The sequence below is a fragment of the Colobus angolensis genome, unplaced genomic scaffold, assembly GCF_000951035.1.
Source record: "Colobus angolensis palliatus isolate OR3802 unplaced genomic scaffold, Cang.pa_1.0 Scaffold28, whole genome shotgun sequence".
NCBI lineage: Eukaryota > Metazoa > Chordata > Mammalia > Primates > Cercopithecidae > Colobus > Colobus angolensis.
The window spans coordinates 5,252,010-5,269,685 of record NW_012116043.1 but is presented as its reverse complement, the minus strand read 5'-3'; the positions used below and the strand labels follow the sequence as shown (position 1 = coordinate 5,269,685).

The 17,676-nt window shown below is 59.2% G+C and overlaps 2 protein-coding genes across 5 annotated transcripts in view; one reads left to right on the top strand and one right to left on the bottom strand.

Moving 5' to 3' along the window:
• Positions 1-12,364, top strand: part of HIP1R (huntingtin interacting protein 1 related) — a 28,046-nt gene extending 15,682 nt beyond the window's left edge. Inside the window, exons 5-32 of the mRNA XM_011948476.1 lie at positions 154-234; positions 650-726; positions 1,038-1,099; positions 3,509-3,649; positions 4,357-4,414; positions 4,499-4,574; positions 4,712-4,852; positions 4,994-5,055; positions 5,275-5,347; positions 5,427-5,610; positions 5,703-5,791; positions 5,879-5,995; positions 6,072-6,173; positions 6,468-6,662; positions 7,546-7,693; positions 7,785-7,871; positions 8,273-8,380; positions 8,492-8,628; positions 8,855-8,965; positions 9,193-9,251; positions 9,467-9,497; positions 9,579-9,641; positions 9,855-9,955; positions 10,111-10,216; positions 10,348-10,471; positions 10,559-10,620; positions 10,736-10,942; positions 11,147-12,364. Of these exons, the coding sequence (XP_011803866.1) occupies positions 154-234; positions 650-726; positions 1,038-1,099; positions 3,509-3,649; positions 4,357-4,414; positions 4,499-4,574; positions 4,712-4,852; positions 4,994-5,055; positions 5,275-5,347; positions 5,427-5,610; positions 5,703-5,791; positions 5,879-5,995; positions 6,072-6,173; positions 6,468-6,662; positions 7,546-7,693; positions 7,785-7,871; positions 8,273-8,380; positions 8,492-8,628; positions 8,855-8,965; positions 9,193-9,251; positions 9,467-9,497; positions 9,579-9,641; positions 9,855-9,955; positions 10,111-10,216; positions 10,348-10,471; positions 10,559-10,620; positions 10,736-10,942; positions 11,147-11,194 (2,850 nt within the window). The 3' untranslated portion in view covers positions 11,195-12,364. The remainder of the gene's footprint in view (positions 1-153; positions 235-649; positions 727-1,037; positions 1,100-3,508; positions 3,650-4,356; positions 4,415-4,498; positions 4,575-4,711; positions 4,853-4,993; positions 5,056-5,274; positions 5,348-5,426; positions 5,611-5,702; positions 5,792-5,878; positions 5,996-6,071; positions 6,174-6,467; positions 6,663-7,545; positions 7,694-7,784; positions 7,872-8,272; positions 8,381-8,491; positions 8,629-8,854; positions 8,966-9,192; positions 9,252-9,466; positions 9,498-9,578; positions 9,642-9,854; positions 9,956-10,110; positions 10,217-10,347; positions 10,472-10,558; positions 10,621-10,735; positions 10,943-11,146) is intronic.
• Positions 12,365-14,612: 2,248 nt separating this feature from the next.
• The window catches only part of VPS37B (vacuolar protein sorting 37 homolog B (S. cerevisiae)), a 33,835-nt gene continuing 30,771 nt past the window's right edge, over positions 14,613-17,676 (bottom strand). For all 4 annotated transcript variants that reach the window (XM_011948471.1, XM_011948472.1, XM_011948473.1 and 1 more), the window contains exon 4: positions 14,613-16,881. In XM_011948471.1, coding sequence (XP_011803861.1) covers positions 16,390-16,881 — 492 coding nt within the window. In that variant the 3' untranslated portion in view covers positions 14,613-16,389. The remainder of the gene's footprint in view (positions 16,882-17,676) is intronic.

Here is a 17,676-nt window from a genome sequence, read left to right as displayed (position 1 = left end):
CTAGAGACAGAGAGGGAGGTTGGTTGAGGCCAGGAGAAGACGTTTATTGAATGAAGAAGTGCCCGGTGGCGGGTCACTCTCATGCCCAGGTCCTTTAGGACTCTTGGACGTGTTCATGTGCTGCGGCCCCTCACCCTGTCTGTCTTCCCACAGGGACATTTGCATGACCGGTACGGACAGCTGGTGAATGTCTACACCAAGCTGCTGCTGACCAAGATCTCCTTCCACCTCAAGGTGGTTTCCCCGGGGAGTTGTGGGGCTGAGGGACTCGTGGGCTTTTCCACTGTGACGTTATGGCACATGTTGGGACATCGAAGATGGGATCTGTCCTCTGCATGAGTCTTTCCATTCACCTTCTTGTCCCGACTGTGACTAAAGGGGAGACAGGGAAGCCAGGGCGTCACGAAGCTCCTAGAACACCTCAGGCGTTTCCGTGGACGTGTGCACGGGCTTCCCCAGGCGTGTCCGTGGACGTGTGCACGGGCTTCCTCAGTCTCCGCTGTCCTGGCCGGGTGCTCCCCTCCTCCCAACCCCTCCACTGCCCTCTGCCACCTATATGGACCACAGCCTGGGTCTGCCAAGAGCAGGTCCCAGGGCCCAGCATGGGGCCCCTGGTTCAGTAGCAACTGGGTGGGGGTTCTCTCCACAGCATCCCCAGTTTCCCGCAGGCCTGGAAGTGACAGACGAGGTATTGGAGAAGGCAGCTGGGACCGATGTCAACAACATGTGAGTCACTCTGCATGGCTATATGGCCACTTCCCCTCGGCTTCCCCACTCCTTCCTACGGTGTCTCACGCCCAGGTGTCCGCGTGGGGCAGTGGGGTTGAATAGCCTTGTTGGTTGACGCTCACGCTCCCAGGGACAGAGGGTGAAGTTAGAAGGGTGGGGTGTACTTGAGGACCGTCGTCCTGGCAGAGGCACACTGACTCACCAGAGCCATGGTGTCGGCGGTACTCCCATCCCCACCCGGGCGGGAGTCTCAGGACGAGTTGGCGGCCCGCCCACCCTTTTCATCTCTCTCCACTTCTCTTGCGTAGCTTCCAGCTCACTGTGGAGATGTTTGATTACATGGATTGTGAGCTGAAGCTTTCTGAATCAGGTGAGTTGTAAAGAGGGGATGCGGGGGTCTGAGTGTATTGCTAAGTCCCCAGAGATGGGACAAGGAGAAACAAGAAAGAAGACATTAGTGATCACTATGAAATGCCCCTGACCGGCTGCAGTGGCTCACATCTGTAATCCCAGCATTTTGGGAGGCCGAGACAGGCAGATTGCTTGAGGTCAGGGGTTCAAGACCAGCCTGGCCAACAGGGTGAAACCCTGTCTCTACTAAAAAATATATAAAAATTAGCCAGGTGTGGTGGTGCATGCCTGTATTCCCAGCTACTTGGGAGGCTGAGGCAGGAGAATTCACTTGAACTCAGGCGGTGGAGATCGTGCCGCTACACTCCAGCCGGGGCAACAGAGTGAGACTCTGTTTCAAAAAAAAAAAAAACCAGAAGAAGTGTCCCTGCCCCTCCCGGGGTCCCTGCACCTCCAGGGATAGGTAATGGGGCCTTCTGGTACCTCCAAAGCATGGCAGGCCCCAGTGGGTACATCCAGGATACAGGTTCAGCCGTCCCTTCCATCCAGTGAGTGTCACTCCATCAGCCCCAAGACGGGGAGGATGAGGAGGTGTGCACAGGAGCCACCTTGCCAGGTTCCTGCCCCAGTCTGGGGCCATCTGCAGAACCCAATTGGAAGAGAGGTGGTTTGCGTCGTTCTGCCCATTTTCTGCTCTAGAAAGCCTCTGAGTCACGTCCGACTTCCTAGCGGGGAACCCGGCAGCTGTTAGACAGGAAACCTCAGCGGGCTCAGCTTCCAGGCTGGAGAAGCGCTTGTTCTGGGTGGCAGCTTCAGAACAGCTCATGGGTGACTCAGTGTTCTCCATCAGAGGGCAAGAAGCAAATGCCTCCTTAAGGGAAAATTGGGAGTCAGAGGCAGTTTGGGCAGCCTCCCTGAGATCCCAGGTCTGGCCTTTGCAGCTGGGCGAGCCTGATGGGCATTCAGTTCCAGTGGGTGAGAGGTGGGCTCAGAGTTGGACCCTTGTGCCTGGGAAGAGCCCGCTCAGGATCTGACATGGAGAGCAGAGGGCAGATGTCCAAAGGTGCGGCCCCAGCTGTACAGCAGGACAGGGCTCCCAGGCTCTGTGTCCTGGCAGAGATGTGCTGAGCCTGAGCCTCTCAGCACAGAGGCTACCAGGTGGGAGCCAGGTACCCCTGGCATAGGAGAAGGCCAGTGTGGGCAGGCAGTGGCCCCACGAGGGAAGTGGAGAATACTCACAGGCATGCTCCCTACCTGGTGACGCTGGTGTCTTGATGAAGCACAAAGGAGGGGTGTACCAGCATCTGCTGGAGAAATTCCCAGATCTGCAGAGGTGACAGGTGCAGGGGCTTCCCTGTCTCAGGGCCTGTAACAGCAAAGAAACAGAAACGTCCTAAACATGCCTCAGCGGAGGCTGCGTCTCGCTGTCTGTGCAGAGCAGAGAACGGAGCGTGGCAGGAAGAGAGACATGTCGAATCTGGGATGGCCGGGAAGATCTAGAAAACATTCTGCTGTGTGAAATCAAGCAGACTGCCGAACAGCGTGGATATGTGTGTTTAAGATCCAAGCAGTACTTTATGCGTGCTGCAGTTTTTTGCAAGGAAAACACTTAGCATGACATGTAATTAGAAATTAATTTTTTAAAGGCAAAGGGGCAGCACTCCCCGCCCAGGCTGTCTCCTGTCACTGCAGAGATTTGCAAGTGGTCCCATCACAGGCAAGGCGAGAGCAGGACCTGAGGGGCCGGGGCACAGGTCTGTGCAGCAGGGACTGCCTGGCCACTCTCCCGTGCTGGCCAGCTGCCTGCTCTTTGTCATTCTCTCTGCTCCAGAGAAGCTGCCAGCCAAGAAGGAGGCAGCCTCGTGTTTGTCCTTTGTCCCTCCCACTTGGTAGTTCTGATACAAGGTCCGATTGTCAGGGGCAGGGGAGATGGGCCTCGGGGGCAAGTGAGGTCTCAGTGTCACTTGGGGTGTGCAGAGCCAAGTTGTGACCCTACTGCCGTGTGACTTGGAAGTAGCCCTGCCTGTTCCCACATCTGTAAAGTTAGGCATTTGGGGTGCTGCATCGTGAGCCTCCTTCCTGCTCTAACATCCAGTGCGGGTTGAGGCCCGTGGGCACGGAGCTGTCCGCCACCCTTGTCAGCTGGGCACCTCGTCCTGGGCTCCCAGGTGGAGGTCTCTGGAAGCCCTTGCTGAGCTGAGCTGGAGCTGCTTTGCCCTGACCTTGCTGTTGCCCTTGACTTCCTTCATGGGAGCATCTGGTCTTGACCTGGGGCAGCCACCAGCACAGGAGGCGCCCATCTTGGAGGCGGGGGGCACACTGGTGTGTGGGAGCTGGCTTAGGGCCGTGCTTTGCAGCCAGACCACCTTGGGCAAGTTGCCCGGCTCACGAGAGCTCACACTCTTCCTCCTGCCTATCTTTTGCACAGTTTTCCGACAGCTCAACACAGCCATTGCCGTATCCCAGATGTCCTCAGGCCAGTGCCGCCTGGCCCCGCTCATCCAGGTTATCCAGGACTGCAGCCACCTCTACCACTACACAGTCAAGCTCCTGTTCAAGCTACACTCTTGTGAGTGGCCCGGGGCGGCCGCTGCCCCGGAAGCTGTGTTTATGTGGCTTAGACATTCACTGTGAAAAAGGAAAATCAAAAAATTAGAGGTTTATTCATTTAAAAATGGCAGTAATAAACCCACTACCCATTAATAGAAATAACATACATTTTATGAAAAAAAACACCATTTTACCAAGCAAAAAATTTAGTGAGTGGCGTAGTTTTCATTTTTACGGCTGAATGCCTGGCTTGGCCAAGACGGAGGCCCCAGCTGCTCTCGGGAATCTCCCGCCAGGCACCCGGGGTTGCGAGCGCAAAAAGACAAAAGGTGTCTGGGGTGTTTAGAGAGTTTTGATCTCACCAACCCCTTGAAAGAATCTCGTCCCTCGACCACACTTTGGGAATCACTGCGTTAGTGTCAGCCCGGGACAAATGTGTTTGGTGAAAGCGGCTTTCTAATGCCTCCCGAAGCCTGGTGTGGGTTAGGTGAGATGTGGCCGCAGTGCCATCCTTTCCATTCGCTGTTTCCTTCTGTAGCTCAGTCTGAACTGAGCCCTCCCACAGCATCTCCCACAGGTCTCCCCCTCCCGATGGGAGAGCGAGCCTGGCCCGGTCTCGGGTGATCTCTAATCTATGAGTTTGTAGCATACGGAAGAACAAGGCAGGGCAGGTGAGCCCCTGAGCAGTGTGCAGAGAAGTCCGGTTACACTTGTGCCACCCTCCAGGTCTCCCTGCAGACACCCTGCAAGGCCACAGGGACCGGTTCCATGAGCAGTTTCACAGGTACCGCCTGGGACAGGGACAGGATCGAGGCTGGCGGGGGAGAGGCTCTGTGGCCCCTTCCTGAATTTCCCACCATCTCTGCAGCCTCAGAAACTTCTTCCGCAGAGCCTCTGACATGCTGTACTTCAAACGGCTCATCCAGATCCCCCGGCTGCCCGAGGTACCTCCCTGAAGACGGCCCCGAGGCCCTTTGAGGACCCCAGGCACCTGGCTGGGGCCCCACACAGGCTATGGAGATGGTGGAAGGAGGGCTCCCTTGGGGGACAGCTGAGCAGGTCCCACCTGCCGCCCCTGCAGGGACCACCTAACTTCCTGCGGGCCTCAGCCCTGGCTGAGCACATCAAGCCGGTGGTGGTGATCCCCGAGGAGGCCCCGGAGGACGAGGAGCCGGAGAATCTCATTGAGATCAGCACGGGGCCCCCCGCGGGGGAGCCAATGGTGAGCCCCTACCCAGCCCATGTCCCCCAGTTGTAGCATGAGGCCAAGGGGAGTGTTGGGTGGCCAGCCCTCCCTTTGCCCACTGCCCGGCCTGGAGGCACAGGTGAGTGGGGCAGGGGTCACCGTGCTTTCCTGTGGCAGGTGGTGGCTGACCTCTTCGATCAGACATTCGGACCCCCCAATGGCTCCGTGAAGGACGACAGGTGAGGGCTGGAGGAGCCGACTGGGCTGGGGGTGGTTGGAAACAGCCTCAGCTGAGCTGTGCTCTGGACATTTCTGTCTGGAAAGGCCACGGGTGGGGAACATGAACCTGTGAGGTGCCCAAATCCTGAGTGGCCACTGAGGAGAAGATAGGTTCCTGTGCCTGGGTCTGTTGAGTGTTCTGGTTGACTTGACTTGAACCCCAGGACCTCTGTCCCCAGGGACCTCCAGATTGAGAGCTTGAAGAGAGAGGTGGAAATGCTCCGCTCTGAGCTGGAGAAGATCAAGCTGGAGGTGCCGGGGGTGGGGATGGGCAGGGGCCGGGCCCCTCAAAAGCACAGGCAGGGGCCCCACATCACCCATCCTCCCGCAGGCCCAGCGGTACATCTCGCAGCTGAAGAGCCAGGTGAACGCGCTGGAGGGTGAGCTGGAGGAGCAGCGGAAGCAGAAGCAGAAGGCCCTGGTGGACAATGAGCAGCTCCGCCATGAGCTGGCCCAGCTGAGGGCTGCCCAGCTGGAGGGCGAGCGGAGCCAGGGCCTGCGTGAGGAGGCTGAGAGTGCGTGGGGCCTTACCCACAGGGGTCCAAGGGCGTGTCCCCAGCCCCTGCCACCCCACATGGGGCGTCACTGCCTCTCCTCTCACCCCCAGGGAAGGCCAGTGCCACGGAGGCACGCTACAACAAGCTGAAGGAAAAGCACAGTGAGCTCGTCCATGTGCACGCGGAGCTGCTCAGGAAGGTAGGTCCAGCCCCTCCTCCATCCCAGCTGGTGGCAGGGCCTCTCGGGGATGGCAGCAGAGCGTGAGCCCTTCCCTTACCCATGCAGAATGCAGACACAGCCAAGCAGCTGACGGTGACACAGCAAAGCCAGGAGGAGGTGGCGCGGGTGAAGGAGCAGCTGGCCTTCCAGGTGGAGCAGGTGAAACGGGAGTCAGAGTTGAAGGTATGTCCCCTGTGGCACAGGGCCCTGCCCCAGCATCCCCAGCCCACTGCCCCAGTGACACGCTGTCCTGTCCCAGCTGGAGGAGCAGAGCGACCAGCTGGAGAAGCTCAAGAGGGAGCTGGAGGCCAAGGCCGGAGAGCTGGCCCATGTGCAGGAGGCCTTGAGCCACACACAGCAGGTGCATCTGGCTTCGATGACTGGGATTGCGGTTCTGGGGCCAGTCCTGGGTGGAAGTCGGGTCCTCTTTCCCGTGAATAGGCCATACCTGGGTGCCACTTGGTGGTCCTGGGATGCAGCCCTCACCCAGACCCAGGGCCTACATGGGATACAGGAACTACCGCTGGTCCTCAGGGAGCCCTGAGTCTGATAGGAGTGATCACTAACCCCCAGGGCCCAATTTGTAAGCGTGGGGGCAGGGTGGGTGGGGTCTGGGAGCTCTGTTCACACGCCAGGTGTCCATGCTTGTCCATAGAGCGAGTTGGAGCTGAGCTCACGGCTGGACACGCTGAGTGTGGAGAAGGACGCGCTGAGTGGAGCTGTGCGGCAGCGGGAGGCAGACCTGCTGGCAGCGCAGACCCTGGTGCGCGAGACAGAGGCAGCGCTGAACCGGGAGCAGCAGCGTAGCTCCCGGGAGCAGGGCGAGTTGCAGGGCCGGCTGGCAGAGAAGGTATGGCCTCCCCAGATGCAGCAGCACCGCTGAGTTCACTGCCACCTGGCAGCCATTGATCTGTCTCCGTGATCTGCCTGTTCTAGAGATTTCACATAAAGGGGATCATACACGATGCATCCTTTTGTGTCCGGCTTCTTCCACTTAGCCTCATGTTGTCAAGGGTCACCACATCGTAGCCTGTGTCGGCACCTTATTCCTTTTGTGGCTGAATCGTACTCCGCTGTGTGGACAGACCACGTTGTGTTTATCTTCATCACTTGGTGGACATTGGGGTTGTTGCCACTTTCTGCCTGTTGTGAATAGCGCTGCTGTGGGCCTTTGAGCACAAGTTTCTGTGTAAACATTTGCCGTCACTTATCTTGGGTAGATAACCGATGTGCGTGGAACTCAGTAGAACCGCTGGGTGTCACCTCTGTTACCCTGTTGAGAAACTACCACAGTGTTTTCCAAAGTGGCTACACCATTTTACACTCCACTAGCAATGCATGAATGTTCCAGTTTCTCCACATCCTTGCCAACACTTATTATTGTCTTCTTTTTATTTTAGCTATCCTAGTGGGTGTGGAGTGGTTTCTTATGGTCCTGATTTGTGCTTCCCTGATGGCAAAGGGTGCTACATATCTTTTCATGAGCTCACTGGCCATTTGTTTATCTTTGGAGAAATGTCTTTTAGGATCTTGAGCCCATGTTTTAATTGGGTTATCTTTTTATTATTGAATTGTGTACCCTGGGAAGCCTCTTTCTAGAAATATCCACCTCCCTGACCAGTGAGGGTCTCAGCTGGGCTCCAACTGGCAGCCCATGGGTCCGGTCCAGGGCTGGGGCACATCCTTAGCCTTAGGGAGGGTCTCTAAGCTGCCCTCTTCGCCCCCATTGCCAGGAGTCTCAGGAGCAGGGGCTGCGGCAGCGGCTGCTGGACGAGCAGTTTGCAGTGCTGCAGGGCGCTGCTGCCGAGGCCGCAGGCATCCTGCAGGATGCTGTGAGCAAGTTGGACGACCCCCTGCACCTGCGCTGTACCAGCTCCCCAGGTAGATGGTGGGGCCACACTCAGCTGCTCCTTCCCATCCCCCAACCCTGAGCAGCGGGTGGCAGGGGCCTTGGTTCTCCTTGTGCTTGCAGACTACCTGGTGAGCAGGGCCCAGGAGGCCTTGGATGCCGTGAGCGCCCTGGAGGAGGGCCACGCCCAGTACCTGACCTCCTTGGCAGGTGAGTGTGGCCGGAGCAGGGCGGAGGCGGGGGCTGTGTCCCAGTTCCAGCGCCCGTGGCCACCTCTTGCCTTTTGGGAGGTTTACAGACAGCAGGGACCTCTCTGGGAAGCTAAGCAGATGCCCCCTGCCTGCTCCTTCCCAGGAACCCAGCCCTGCCCTGTGGACAAATAGGCTTTTGCCTCTGAGGCCTGGGCCACCGTGTGTCTGCATGCAGGTGGCAGGGCACTGAAGGGCCCGGAGCCACACACACTGCGGTGTGGTTCCCACTGCCTGCTGGATGTTGGTCTTGCCAAGCCCTCCTTTCCTCTTCCTCCTCCTCCTCCTGGGACCGCTGACAGTGGTCCCAGTGCTAGTGTCTGTGTCATCCTCCCCCAACCTTGGCCCCACCTACCCGCACAGACGCCTCCACCCTGGTGGCAGCCCTGACCCGCTTCTCCCACCTGGCTGCGGACACCATCGTCAATGGAGGTGCCACCTCCCACCTGGCCCCCACCGACCCTGCCGACCGTAAGTGGGTCCCGGGATAGCAGGTTCTGTCTGTCTCACTAACTTATCTGCCCTGGGGGTCTTTATGGGGCCTGTGGGGGGTGTGCCACTTACGGTCCTTTCTCACCCCAGGCCTGATAGACACCTGCAGGGAGTGTGGGGCCCGGGCTCTGGAGCTCATGGGGCAGCTGCAGGACCGGCAGGCTCTGCGGCACATGCAGGCCAGCCTGCTGCGGACATCCCTGCAGGGCATCCTTCAGCTGGGCCAGGTGAGGCGCAGCTGAGTGTGGGTTTGGGGGGCTTGGGCCTGCCTCTGACCTCTGCACCCGCCTCTGGGTTGGCTGAACAGGTGTCTGTGTGTGGAGCCTGCAGCCGCAGGACACAGGGTGGGAACCATGCACCCTCCTCGGTCCCTGTGGCCCCCACCTCTTTCCCAGGCTGCCCGTGGGCTTGGGGGGATGGAGGCTACCCCTGACTGACTCCCATCCTCACCAGGAACTGAAACCCAAGAGCCTAGATGTGCGGCAGGAGGAGCTGGGGGCCATGGTTGACAAGGAGATGGCGACCACGTCTGCAGCCATTGAAGATGCTGTGCGGAGGATCGAGGTGAGCACAGGATCTGGGGATTCCCCTAGGAGCTTTGGGGGCCGAATGCCCCAACTTGGCTGCGTACAGACGGCACCCACTCCTGCTCTCAGCCTCCAGGCAGGGGACAGACGGTGTTTTCTAGGGGCCTGTGAGGTCAGAGCTGAGAGGGCAGGAGGCAGCCCTGGCTTTCCTAGGACCACAGTCCCCTCCTCCCAGCCAGCTCACGGCTCTGTTCTTGGGTGCAGGACATGATGAACCAGGCACGACACGCCAGCTCGGGGGTGAAGCTGGAGGTGAACGAGAGGTGAGCCCCTGTTCTGTCCCCCAGGCCCAGCCTGAGGCGGGCTCCCCATGGCCCCTGAGGTTCTGCCCCTAACTGTTTTGCTCACGGGAAAGGAAGGCCTGGCTCAGAGCAGACACTCCCTCCCCACCTGCTGAGCCTGCTGTGGCCAGGCCCACCATGGTGTCGTGTGCGCCGCCGTGCAGAGCAGCAGCCAAGTCTCCCCTTCTCTCCCCCAGGATCCTCAACTCCTGCACAGACCTGATGAAGGTGAGGGGGCTGTGACCCCGGGGGGGGGTGGGGGTTCTGCACCTGGAGGACCACCAGTCATTGCTGTCTTGGTCTTGGCAGGCCATCCGGCTCCTGGTGATGACATCCACTAGCCTGCAGAAGGAGATCGTGGAGAGCGGCAGGGTGAGGGGCCGGCTGGCAGCAGGGCACAGTCTTCAAGGAACCTGACCCCCAGCCCAGGCCACCCTGGGCATGAGGCCCCCCCACCCCCTACCACAGGGAGGCCTGAGGGATGCACCCTATTGCCAGAGTGAGGTGAGAAGGGCCCCTGAGGACCCCTTTCCACTTCGGTGTCCTTGACTGGCACGTCCTGCCCTGTTCTCCCATCGCCACTAGGGGGCAGCCACGCAGCAGGAATTTTACGCCAAGAACTCACGCTGGACCGAAGGCCTCATCTCGGCCTCCAAGGCTGTGGGCTGGGGAGCCACACAGCTGGTGTAGGTTGCCCTGGGTAGGGATGGGCGGGGGGCTGCTTCCTGCTAGTTGGAACAGTTTGGGGGTCAACAGGGTGCGGGGAGTAGAGGGTGTGTGGAGTGGCGCCAGCTGTCCATGGGGTCAGAGACTCTGGCCCTGACTGGCCCTTGCCCCTCAGGGAGGCGGCTGACAAGGTGGTGCTTCACATGGGCAAGTATGAGGAGCTCATCGTCTGCTCCCATGAGATCGCGGCCAGCACGGCCCAGCTGGTGGCGGCCTCCAAGGTGAGCTTACACGCTGACAACAGCATACCAGGCTCTGGGCCCAGCTTGGCCTGGGCTGTGGCTGCCAAGCCCAGGCCTGCCGCTGCCCTGAGCTGGGAGACCTGGGCCCACCCTGACCCCTCGCCCCTTAGGTGAAGGCTGATAAGCACAGCCCCCACCTGAGCCGCCTGCAGGAATGCTCCCGCACAGTCAATGAGAGGGCTGCCAATGTCGTGGCCTCCACCAAGTCAGGCCAGGAACAGATTGAGGACAGAGGTGAGTGCCACGTGCCAAGTGGGGGCTGCTGGCTCCCGAGACTGGAGGTGGCGCCCAGATGCTCACCACCTTGCCTTCCGACCACAGACACCATGGATTTCTCTGGCCTGTCCCTCATCAAGCTGAAGAAGCAGGAGATGGAGACCCAGGTAGGCGCCCATGGCTGCCCCGTGATCTCTGAGCTCATCCCTCGGGCGAAACCTGGACCCAGGAGAGGGCTCCCTGGGGAGTCTGAGCTGGGTTGAGCAGGCTGTGTGGCTACAGGTGCGTGTCCTAGAGCTGGAGAAGACGCTGGAGGCTGAACGCATGCGGCTAGGAGAGTTGCGGAAGCAACACTACGCGCTGGCTGGGACATCGGGCAGCCCTGGAGAGGAGGAGGCCAGCCAGCCCAGCGCTGCCCCCCGAAGTGTAATCACCAAGAAACCACCCCTGGCCCAGAAGCCCAGCGTGGCCCCCAGACAGGACCACCAGGTGCCATCTGCACTGGGATGGGGGAGTTCCTGGGGGGGGGGGGTGCTGTGCCCAGTCCCGGAGGGGCACGTCCCTGGGGAAGTCAGGGACCACTGAAAACCCCTGGCGACACGGCATGCAGGGAGGAGGACCTTGCTCAAGGGAGAGGTGGGGCCCCAGGAGCCTGGCTGTGACCACTGACCCCTCCACCTTTAACCCCTGCAGCTTGACAAAAAGGATGGCATCTACCCAGCTCAACTTGTGAACTACTAGGCCCTCCAGGGGTCCAGCAGGGCAGCTGGTAGACAGGCCTGGGCCTCTGCGACTGCCCTGACAGGACCAAGGGGCCTCGCGCCTCCACCTGGTGCCCAAGCCTCCCGCCCCACCGTCCCGATCAGTGTCCTCAAGGCCCCTGGCCCTTACTGAACCTGCAGGGGCCTGGGCCATGTGGGTGGTGCTTCTGGATGTGAGTCTCTTATTTATCTGCAGAAGGAACTTTTGGGTGCAGCCAGGACCCAGTAGGCTTGAGTGTCAACTCTTCAGGAAATGCGTGTTTTTAATATTCCGAGCTAGAGCTCTTCTTCCTACGTTTGTATTCAGCACACTGGGAATCGGGGCCAGTGTGGAGCTCCCTGCCTTCCGGACTCCTGAAGGTTGTGGATGGACGGAAGGCACACAGTCTGTGCTGGCTAATGGGACGAGGGTCAGGCATCCTGTCTGTGGCCTTCTGAGGCACCGATTCTACCCGGCCCTCCAGCTGCGTGGCCTCCGCAGACCAGGCTCTGGGTGGGCTGGAGGAATGTTGCCCATTACTCCTCAGGCCTGGCCCTTGCGCCTCCGTGATGGGAGCCCCCAGGAGGGGTCAGATGCTGGAAGGGGCCGCTTTCTGGGGAGCGAGGTGAGACAGCGGCCCAGGTGCTGCCTTCACTCCTGGAGTTTCCATTTCTAGCTGGAATATGCAACCACCCCCATTTCCTGTTTTCCATTCCCCCGTTCTGACCGCGCCCCACTGCCCACCTGAAGGGGTGGTTTCCAGCCCTCCGGAGAGTGGGCTTGGCCCTAGGCCCTCCAGCTCAGCCAGAAAAAGCCCAGAAATCCAGCTGCTGGACCAGGGCCCTCAGGGACGGGACCCTGCGGCTACAGCGAGCTGGGCCCTGGCTTTGCCCATCAGATTTGAACAAATGTGTGTCCCTTGAGCCCGAGGGGAGCGGCAGGAGGGGTGGGACCAGGCTGGGAGGACAGAGCCAGCAGCTGCCATGTCCTCCTGTCCTCACCCCCGCCCCAGGCCCCAGCCCTTCAGCCCTTCACCCTGTGCTCTGGAAAGGCTACCAAATGCTGGCCAAGATCAGGAGCAGTAAAAATGAGCCAGAACCAGCCCCTTGGCTTTGTGTTAGCATTTCCTCCTGTTGAAGTGTTGTGTTGGCAATAAAATTGACTTTGACTTGTCACTGATGCCCCAGAGGGGCTGTGCCTGGCTCTTCATTCCTTTAGGGACGCACGTTCCCTTGTCTAGACCCTGGTCAGGCGCTGGGACGGGGACCCCATCGTGTCTGCATTTAATGCTAGAATACTCAGGACTGTAGAAAAGCTCAGCAGGACCATCACAGGCTGTGTGTCTGCCTTCCATCTCTGGGAGATTTATGGGCCTCGGGGGCCCTCCTTTTACACAGGAGGCCAAGAGCCAGCTGCCTCCACAGAGGCCACCTCCACTCCCAGCCTCGATGCCCACAGCTTCCCTGGGGTTCCCAGCAGTTGCTGACCCCCTCAGTGTGTCTGAGACCATGGCTGACAGTTCCTAAGGTGGAGACCCTGACTCCCAGCTGGCTTGGACTTGAGCCATGATCACACACAGCCTTTGCACTTACCGGAAATCTGGAAGGGCATTCGGTCCCTGGGTGTGTGGCAGCCTCACAAGCACCCACTTTACCCAGGAGCACATGCCAGAGAAGGCTGAGGTGGGTGAGCTCACCCTGTCCCACCCCCTTCCAAGATCACTGGCATTTATGGAGAAACAGGACAGGGTGGGTCAGGGGAGAGAAAAGTCCCCTTGGCTGGCTCCTGTATGGCCTCAGACAAGCCTCCCACCTGTGCCCAGGTCTCCTGGAGGGTGAAGTGGGGCCTCAGCTGGGGCTGCGTAGCCAGGGTGCTTATGCCAGGTGGCTAGGACCATGTATGCGAAAGGGCCTTGCAAGCTGACCACGAAGCTCAAACCCCCGTGCCTGGCTCTTATTTACACGGCAAGATGGCTTCAGAAAACACAGAACTGATTCTCTACCAGATACAGACCAGTGAAAATCCACAGGCAATGACAGCACTTGACTGATCATTCTTGAGTTCTCAATGACCAAACTTCTTGAGATGGAGTCTTGCTGTCACCCAGGCGGCAGTACAGTGGTGTGCCTTGGCTCACTATAACCTCCTCCCGGGTTCAAGAAACTCGGCCTCAGCCTCCTGAGTAGCTGGGATTACAGGTGTGCACCACCATGCCTAATTTTTATATTTTTAGTAGAGATGAGGCTTTGCCATGTTGGCCAGGCTGGTCTCGAACTCCTGAGCTCAAGTGATCCGCCCCCCTCAGTCTCCCAAAGTGCTGGGATTACAGGCCACTGCGCCTGGCCGAAACCTTTAATTGGAAAGGCTGCCTCTTGTGGGGCTAGAAAGCAGAAGCTTGGGGTCTGGTCCTGCTCCTCCACCCGCTTGGACCTGTCACTGCCTCTCCCTGGCCCTCCTTGTGAACGGCGCACACAGCGGGAGGAGAGGCTCCCAGAAGACAAGGTTCATGAGCCACAAGACTGTGAAGTCCAGCATCCTCACTGAAGTGGACAACAGATTTGGCTGTAAGCTTCCTGGCAGCCACTGGGAAGAGAGAAGCAGCCACTGGGAAGAGAGAAACTATCAGACACTTTTTCTTTAAGGCAAACTGGCTTCTCAGGAAATGCTTCCCTCTTCCTCACAGAAGAACCACAGAAATTTCTCCTTCACATCCTCATAGGACAATGATGTGCCAGGAATGGCAGCTGTTAGAGGAGACAGCAACAGGTGAGCTTGCTCTCATCTCAGTTCCTCAAGTCCCATCATTGTGACTCAAGACACACAGCTCAGCTGGGATGGTGAGGACGCAGGCGCACAGCTCAGCCAGGGCGGCAGGCACAGGGTACAATTCTGTAGCTCTGCAAAGAGGCAGGGCTTGCGGGGTCCCCTCCTCTCAGCCTAGAGAAGGAAGCTTTGAAGTGGGCAGAGGCAACTGCCTTCTTGAAACACCTGCTGGCAAGTCCCCAAAGCAAAACGTCAGAGCCACTGGTTTTCCCACTAAAAACCACCACAGAACATCCTAACAAGTTTCACCATTCACATAGCACACGGTGGCAACCTCATGGACAGAGAGCAGGCACAGCCTGAGCCCTGAGGTCACCCTCAGTCCCCTACTTGGACACAGTGACTGTGATCCTGAAGACACGCTCTCTTATGCACAGAACATGCTCTGTCCATGACTGCTGTTTATGAGACTCTGGTGACCAAGAGGGTAAGAGGCCCCGCCTGCACCAGGACCCTGGACAGGCAGAGATTTTTGTCTTCAGCTTCAAAAACAGACATCCCAGCCAGCTTCCCTGCTGGAACTTTGATCACTGATGTTTCAGAACCAGACATCATGAACATCCACATCCCCAAGTAAGTAAGTGACAGGCCTGTAATTAATAATTCTCTATTTATTAAAAAGGGTCCTACAGCTTTACAGCCACAGCACCGTACACAGCCCTGAACAGCGATGGCGAGCCCGGTCAGGGGCCCCTTTGCAACTCCAATGCCGCGCTCACGTTTGGCTGCGACCATGGCCAGGCTGTGGCATCCCCGACAGCGGCCGCTAGTGGAGGTATGGGGGCGGGTGGCACCGCTCAATCGAGATTCACAGAACATGGCAAGCCCGCCTGACTGGCATGGCAGTGAATCATCCTGTACAGCTTCATTTCTTTTAAGAAAACAGTTACAGTAGAGTTCAAGTCGAGAGCAGGAATGTACAGTCACTGAGGACAAAAGGCAGTGGCCTGGTCCGTGGCCCACTGGGACAGATCCCGCTTCAGTTCTGCCTTCTGTCACCCTGGCAGCTAGGCACAGGTCAGGGCCCTGGATGCCTGACAAGTGACAGGGGAGAGGCGGGCCAGAAGGTCCACCGGTGAGCACCTGGGCCTTTTCTGTCAACAGGTGCCACTGCCCCTGCTGGGCCCTGGGCCTTCAGCACACATGGCACATGAAGATGAGGTCCCACAGGGGTGGAGGGAAGAGCAGGTACAGGCGGTCGGAGTGTAGCCCTGTCCCTCAATCCCATGGGGTGGGCTTTCACCAGACCCCTAACGCTGCCCACCCTGAGCCACCAGCCAGCCAGGGGCAGAGGATATTGGCTAAGGGTAGCCTGGGTCAAGGTGGCCGGATGTCTTGACCACCTGTAACAGGGCAATGAACTTGGACAAGCCCTTCAGAGAAAGCAGAGCCAGGGCCCTGCCCAGCCCCTAGCAGGTGTAAAGTCCTGGCACCTGGGGAAGCTAAGGCACAGCACGGACACCCGAGGGTGGGACCGTGCACTGCTTGCACGGAAGGAAATCACATCCACTTCATCAGCATTTCAATCTGCTCAAGACAGTATCTGCATTTTTTATAAAATTTCCCTGAATGGTCTTGGGAGTGTCAAAAAAGTGTTTTCAATATAAAACAGGAAAATCACACACGTAGTAAAAATATTGGGGGATTATTTCTTCATAGAAACCTTCAGGGCCGGCTCGAGGCAGGAGGGAGAGGAGGAGCTGGGGACACAATTTGCTGTGCAAGTCCCGCTCGTGCGGTCCCCTCCCACACCGGCGGCCGTTCTCCGGCCTCTGGACTCGGCAGTGGGCCCAGTGCAAACTTTGCTTGTGGCTCTGAAGCAAGAGCAGCAGCCAGGTCAGGCGGGGACTATGACGACCTCTCCCCAGCAGTCAGGAAGCAACAACGCAGCCGCAGGTGATGGCCGGCCACGGCGCTCTTCCAGGCCGGCCGGCGCCAACCCGCCCTCACCAGGGCTGCAGTGGCCGGTGGGGGAGACACATAGGACTTTCGAAAATAAAGTAAGTATTACGAACCATGCTCATTAAATAAAACTGCAATGGAAGGACCAAGATTCTAAATAGGAATGGGGGAGAGGCCTCGTTTCTTCCCAAATACGAGTTCATCAACGCTAAGATACTTAGAAATCACACGGAGAATGCAAACCAATGCGACGCACGGGTGTCAGGCTGCAACCCGGCACACACAACTGCCTCGTTGCCCAAAGCCTGGGCTTCTACTACTCACCACTGACCTACAGTTCTAAAACCAGACAGACACGCTGGCCCAGGGCCCCAGAGCCCTTGGCACAGAGCAGACCTCCAGCCTCCCTCCCACGTGCAGAGCACAACACGGCAGGCGGAAGGAGTCTCCCGGGAAGGGCTGCGCCGCGCTCACTGGAGGATGAAACCCGGCTGGTGCGGAGGGAGCCGGGGCGGGGGTCTCTGCGGGAGAGCTGGCGGATACGGGGACATGAACTGCGAAGAGAATCCTTGCTGAGTGGCGAGGCCCACGCGGGGGGGCAGGGGCGGGCACTGTAATCCTGGGTACTGCACGGCCTGTCCTGAGCTCATGGCCGCAGTAAACGGGGTGGCTAAGCGTCCTGCAGGCACTGGGGGTGGTGGTGGGGGGATGCGCCGAGGCGCAACGGTGGGGGGCCCACTGGCCTCTGGGGCAGGGTACGGAAGGGGGGCGGTAGGTGCCAGTTCGGGCAGCCTGGGGGGCAGCGGGGCCAGGGCCTGTGGGAGTCTCTGCCCCTTCAGCACCATCTCCTGGAGCTTCTCGATTTTCACCCGTCGCATGTGGGCCAGTTTCCGTTTGCTCTGATAGACATCAATGAAGGAATCCAGAGGAAGTTCTCCATCCAGAAACTTCTCTGCCATGTTCTGAAAGAGGCCGAAACCTGGTTACAGGGACAGCCAGATGGGGAGGCTGCTCCCTTCATGGTCTAGGCACAAGGAGAGGCAACGCCCAGCTGCTTCCAACATGCCCCTCCCTGTGGAGGGCCCTGCTCCTGCTCCAGGCCCCAGAGGTTGTGGACTCAGGCTTCAGCATGAGCTGCCACCAGGCAGAGCCACTGGGCAGAGAGGAGGGCAGTCCTGCTGCGCACCCCCCCACCAGCGTGACAGGCAGAGGAGCTGGCCTTTGGGTGAGGGCTCTGACTCCTGGGTCCCAGGCCTCTCTCGAGCCCCATGGAGTCCAACACCTCCTTGCTTCCACCCGGCCGCACCCTGACTGACAGACTCGCCCTGGGTGGATTGGATCAGCAGGACAGAAACGCCTGTGCCCACTGGGGCCCCCCAAGGCTTCAGAGTTCATCGAACCCAGCCCTGTCTTGGCAGCACCCTGCCAGGCCCTGCCTGCGACAACTGCAGCATTCCACCTTGACTCACTTCCTAATCGCCTGGCGAGGCTCAAGGCTCTAATGCGCAGCTGGACGTGTCCCAGGAGCTCTGTAGCCCCCAGCTGGCCCTTGAACCACGGCACGTGGTAATTCACCACTGGCCCCAGGGGCCGGCGTTCTCAGGGTGACACACATGCCCTCTCTTGGCCCTCCCTCAGACCTGCCCTCACTCACCCTGCTGTTCCCTGGACCCCTGCCTGGCACCTTCCCCAGCACACAGACCAGGCTGCCTGCTGGCATACAGCCTGCACACCTGGGAGGCACCACCTCCTGGCCG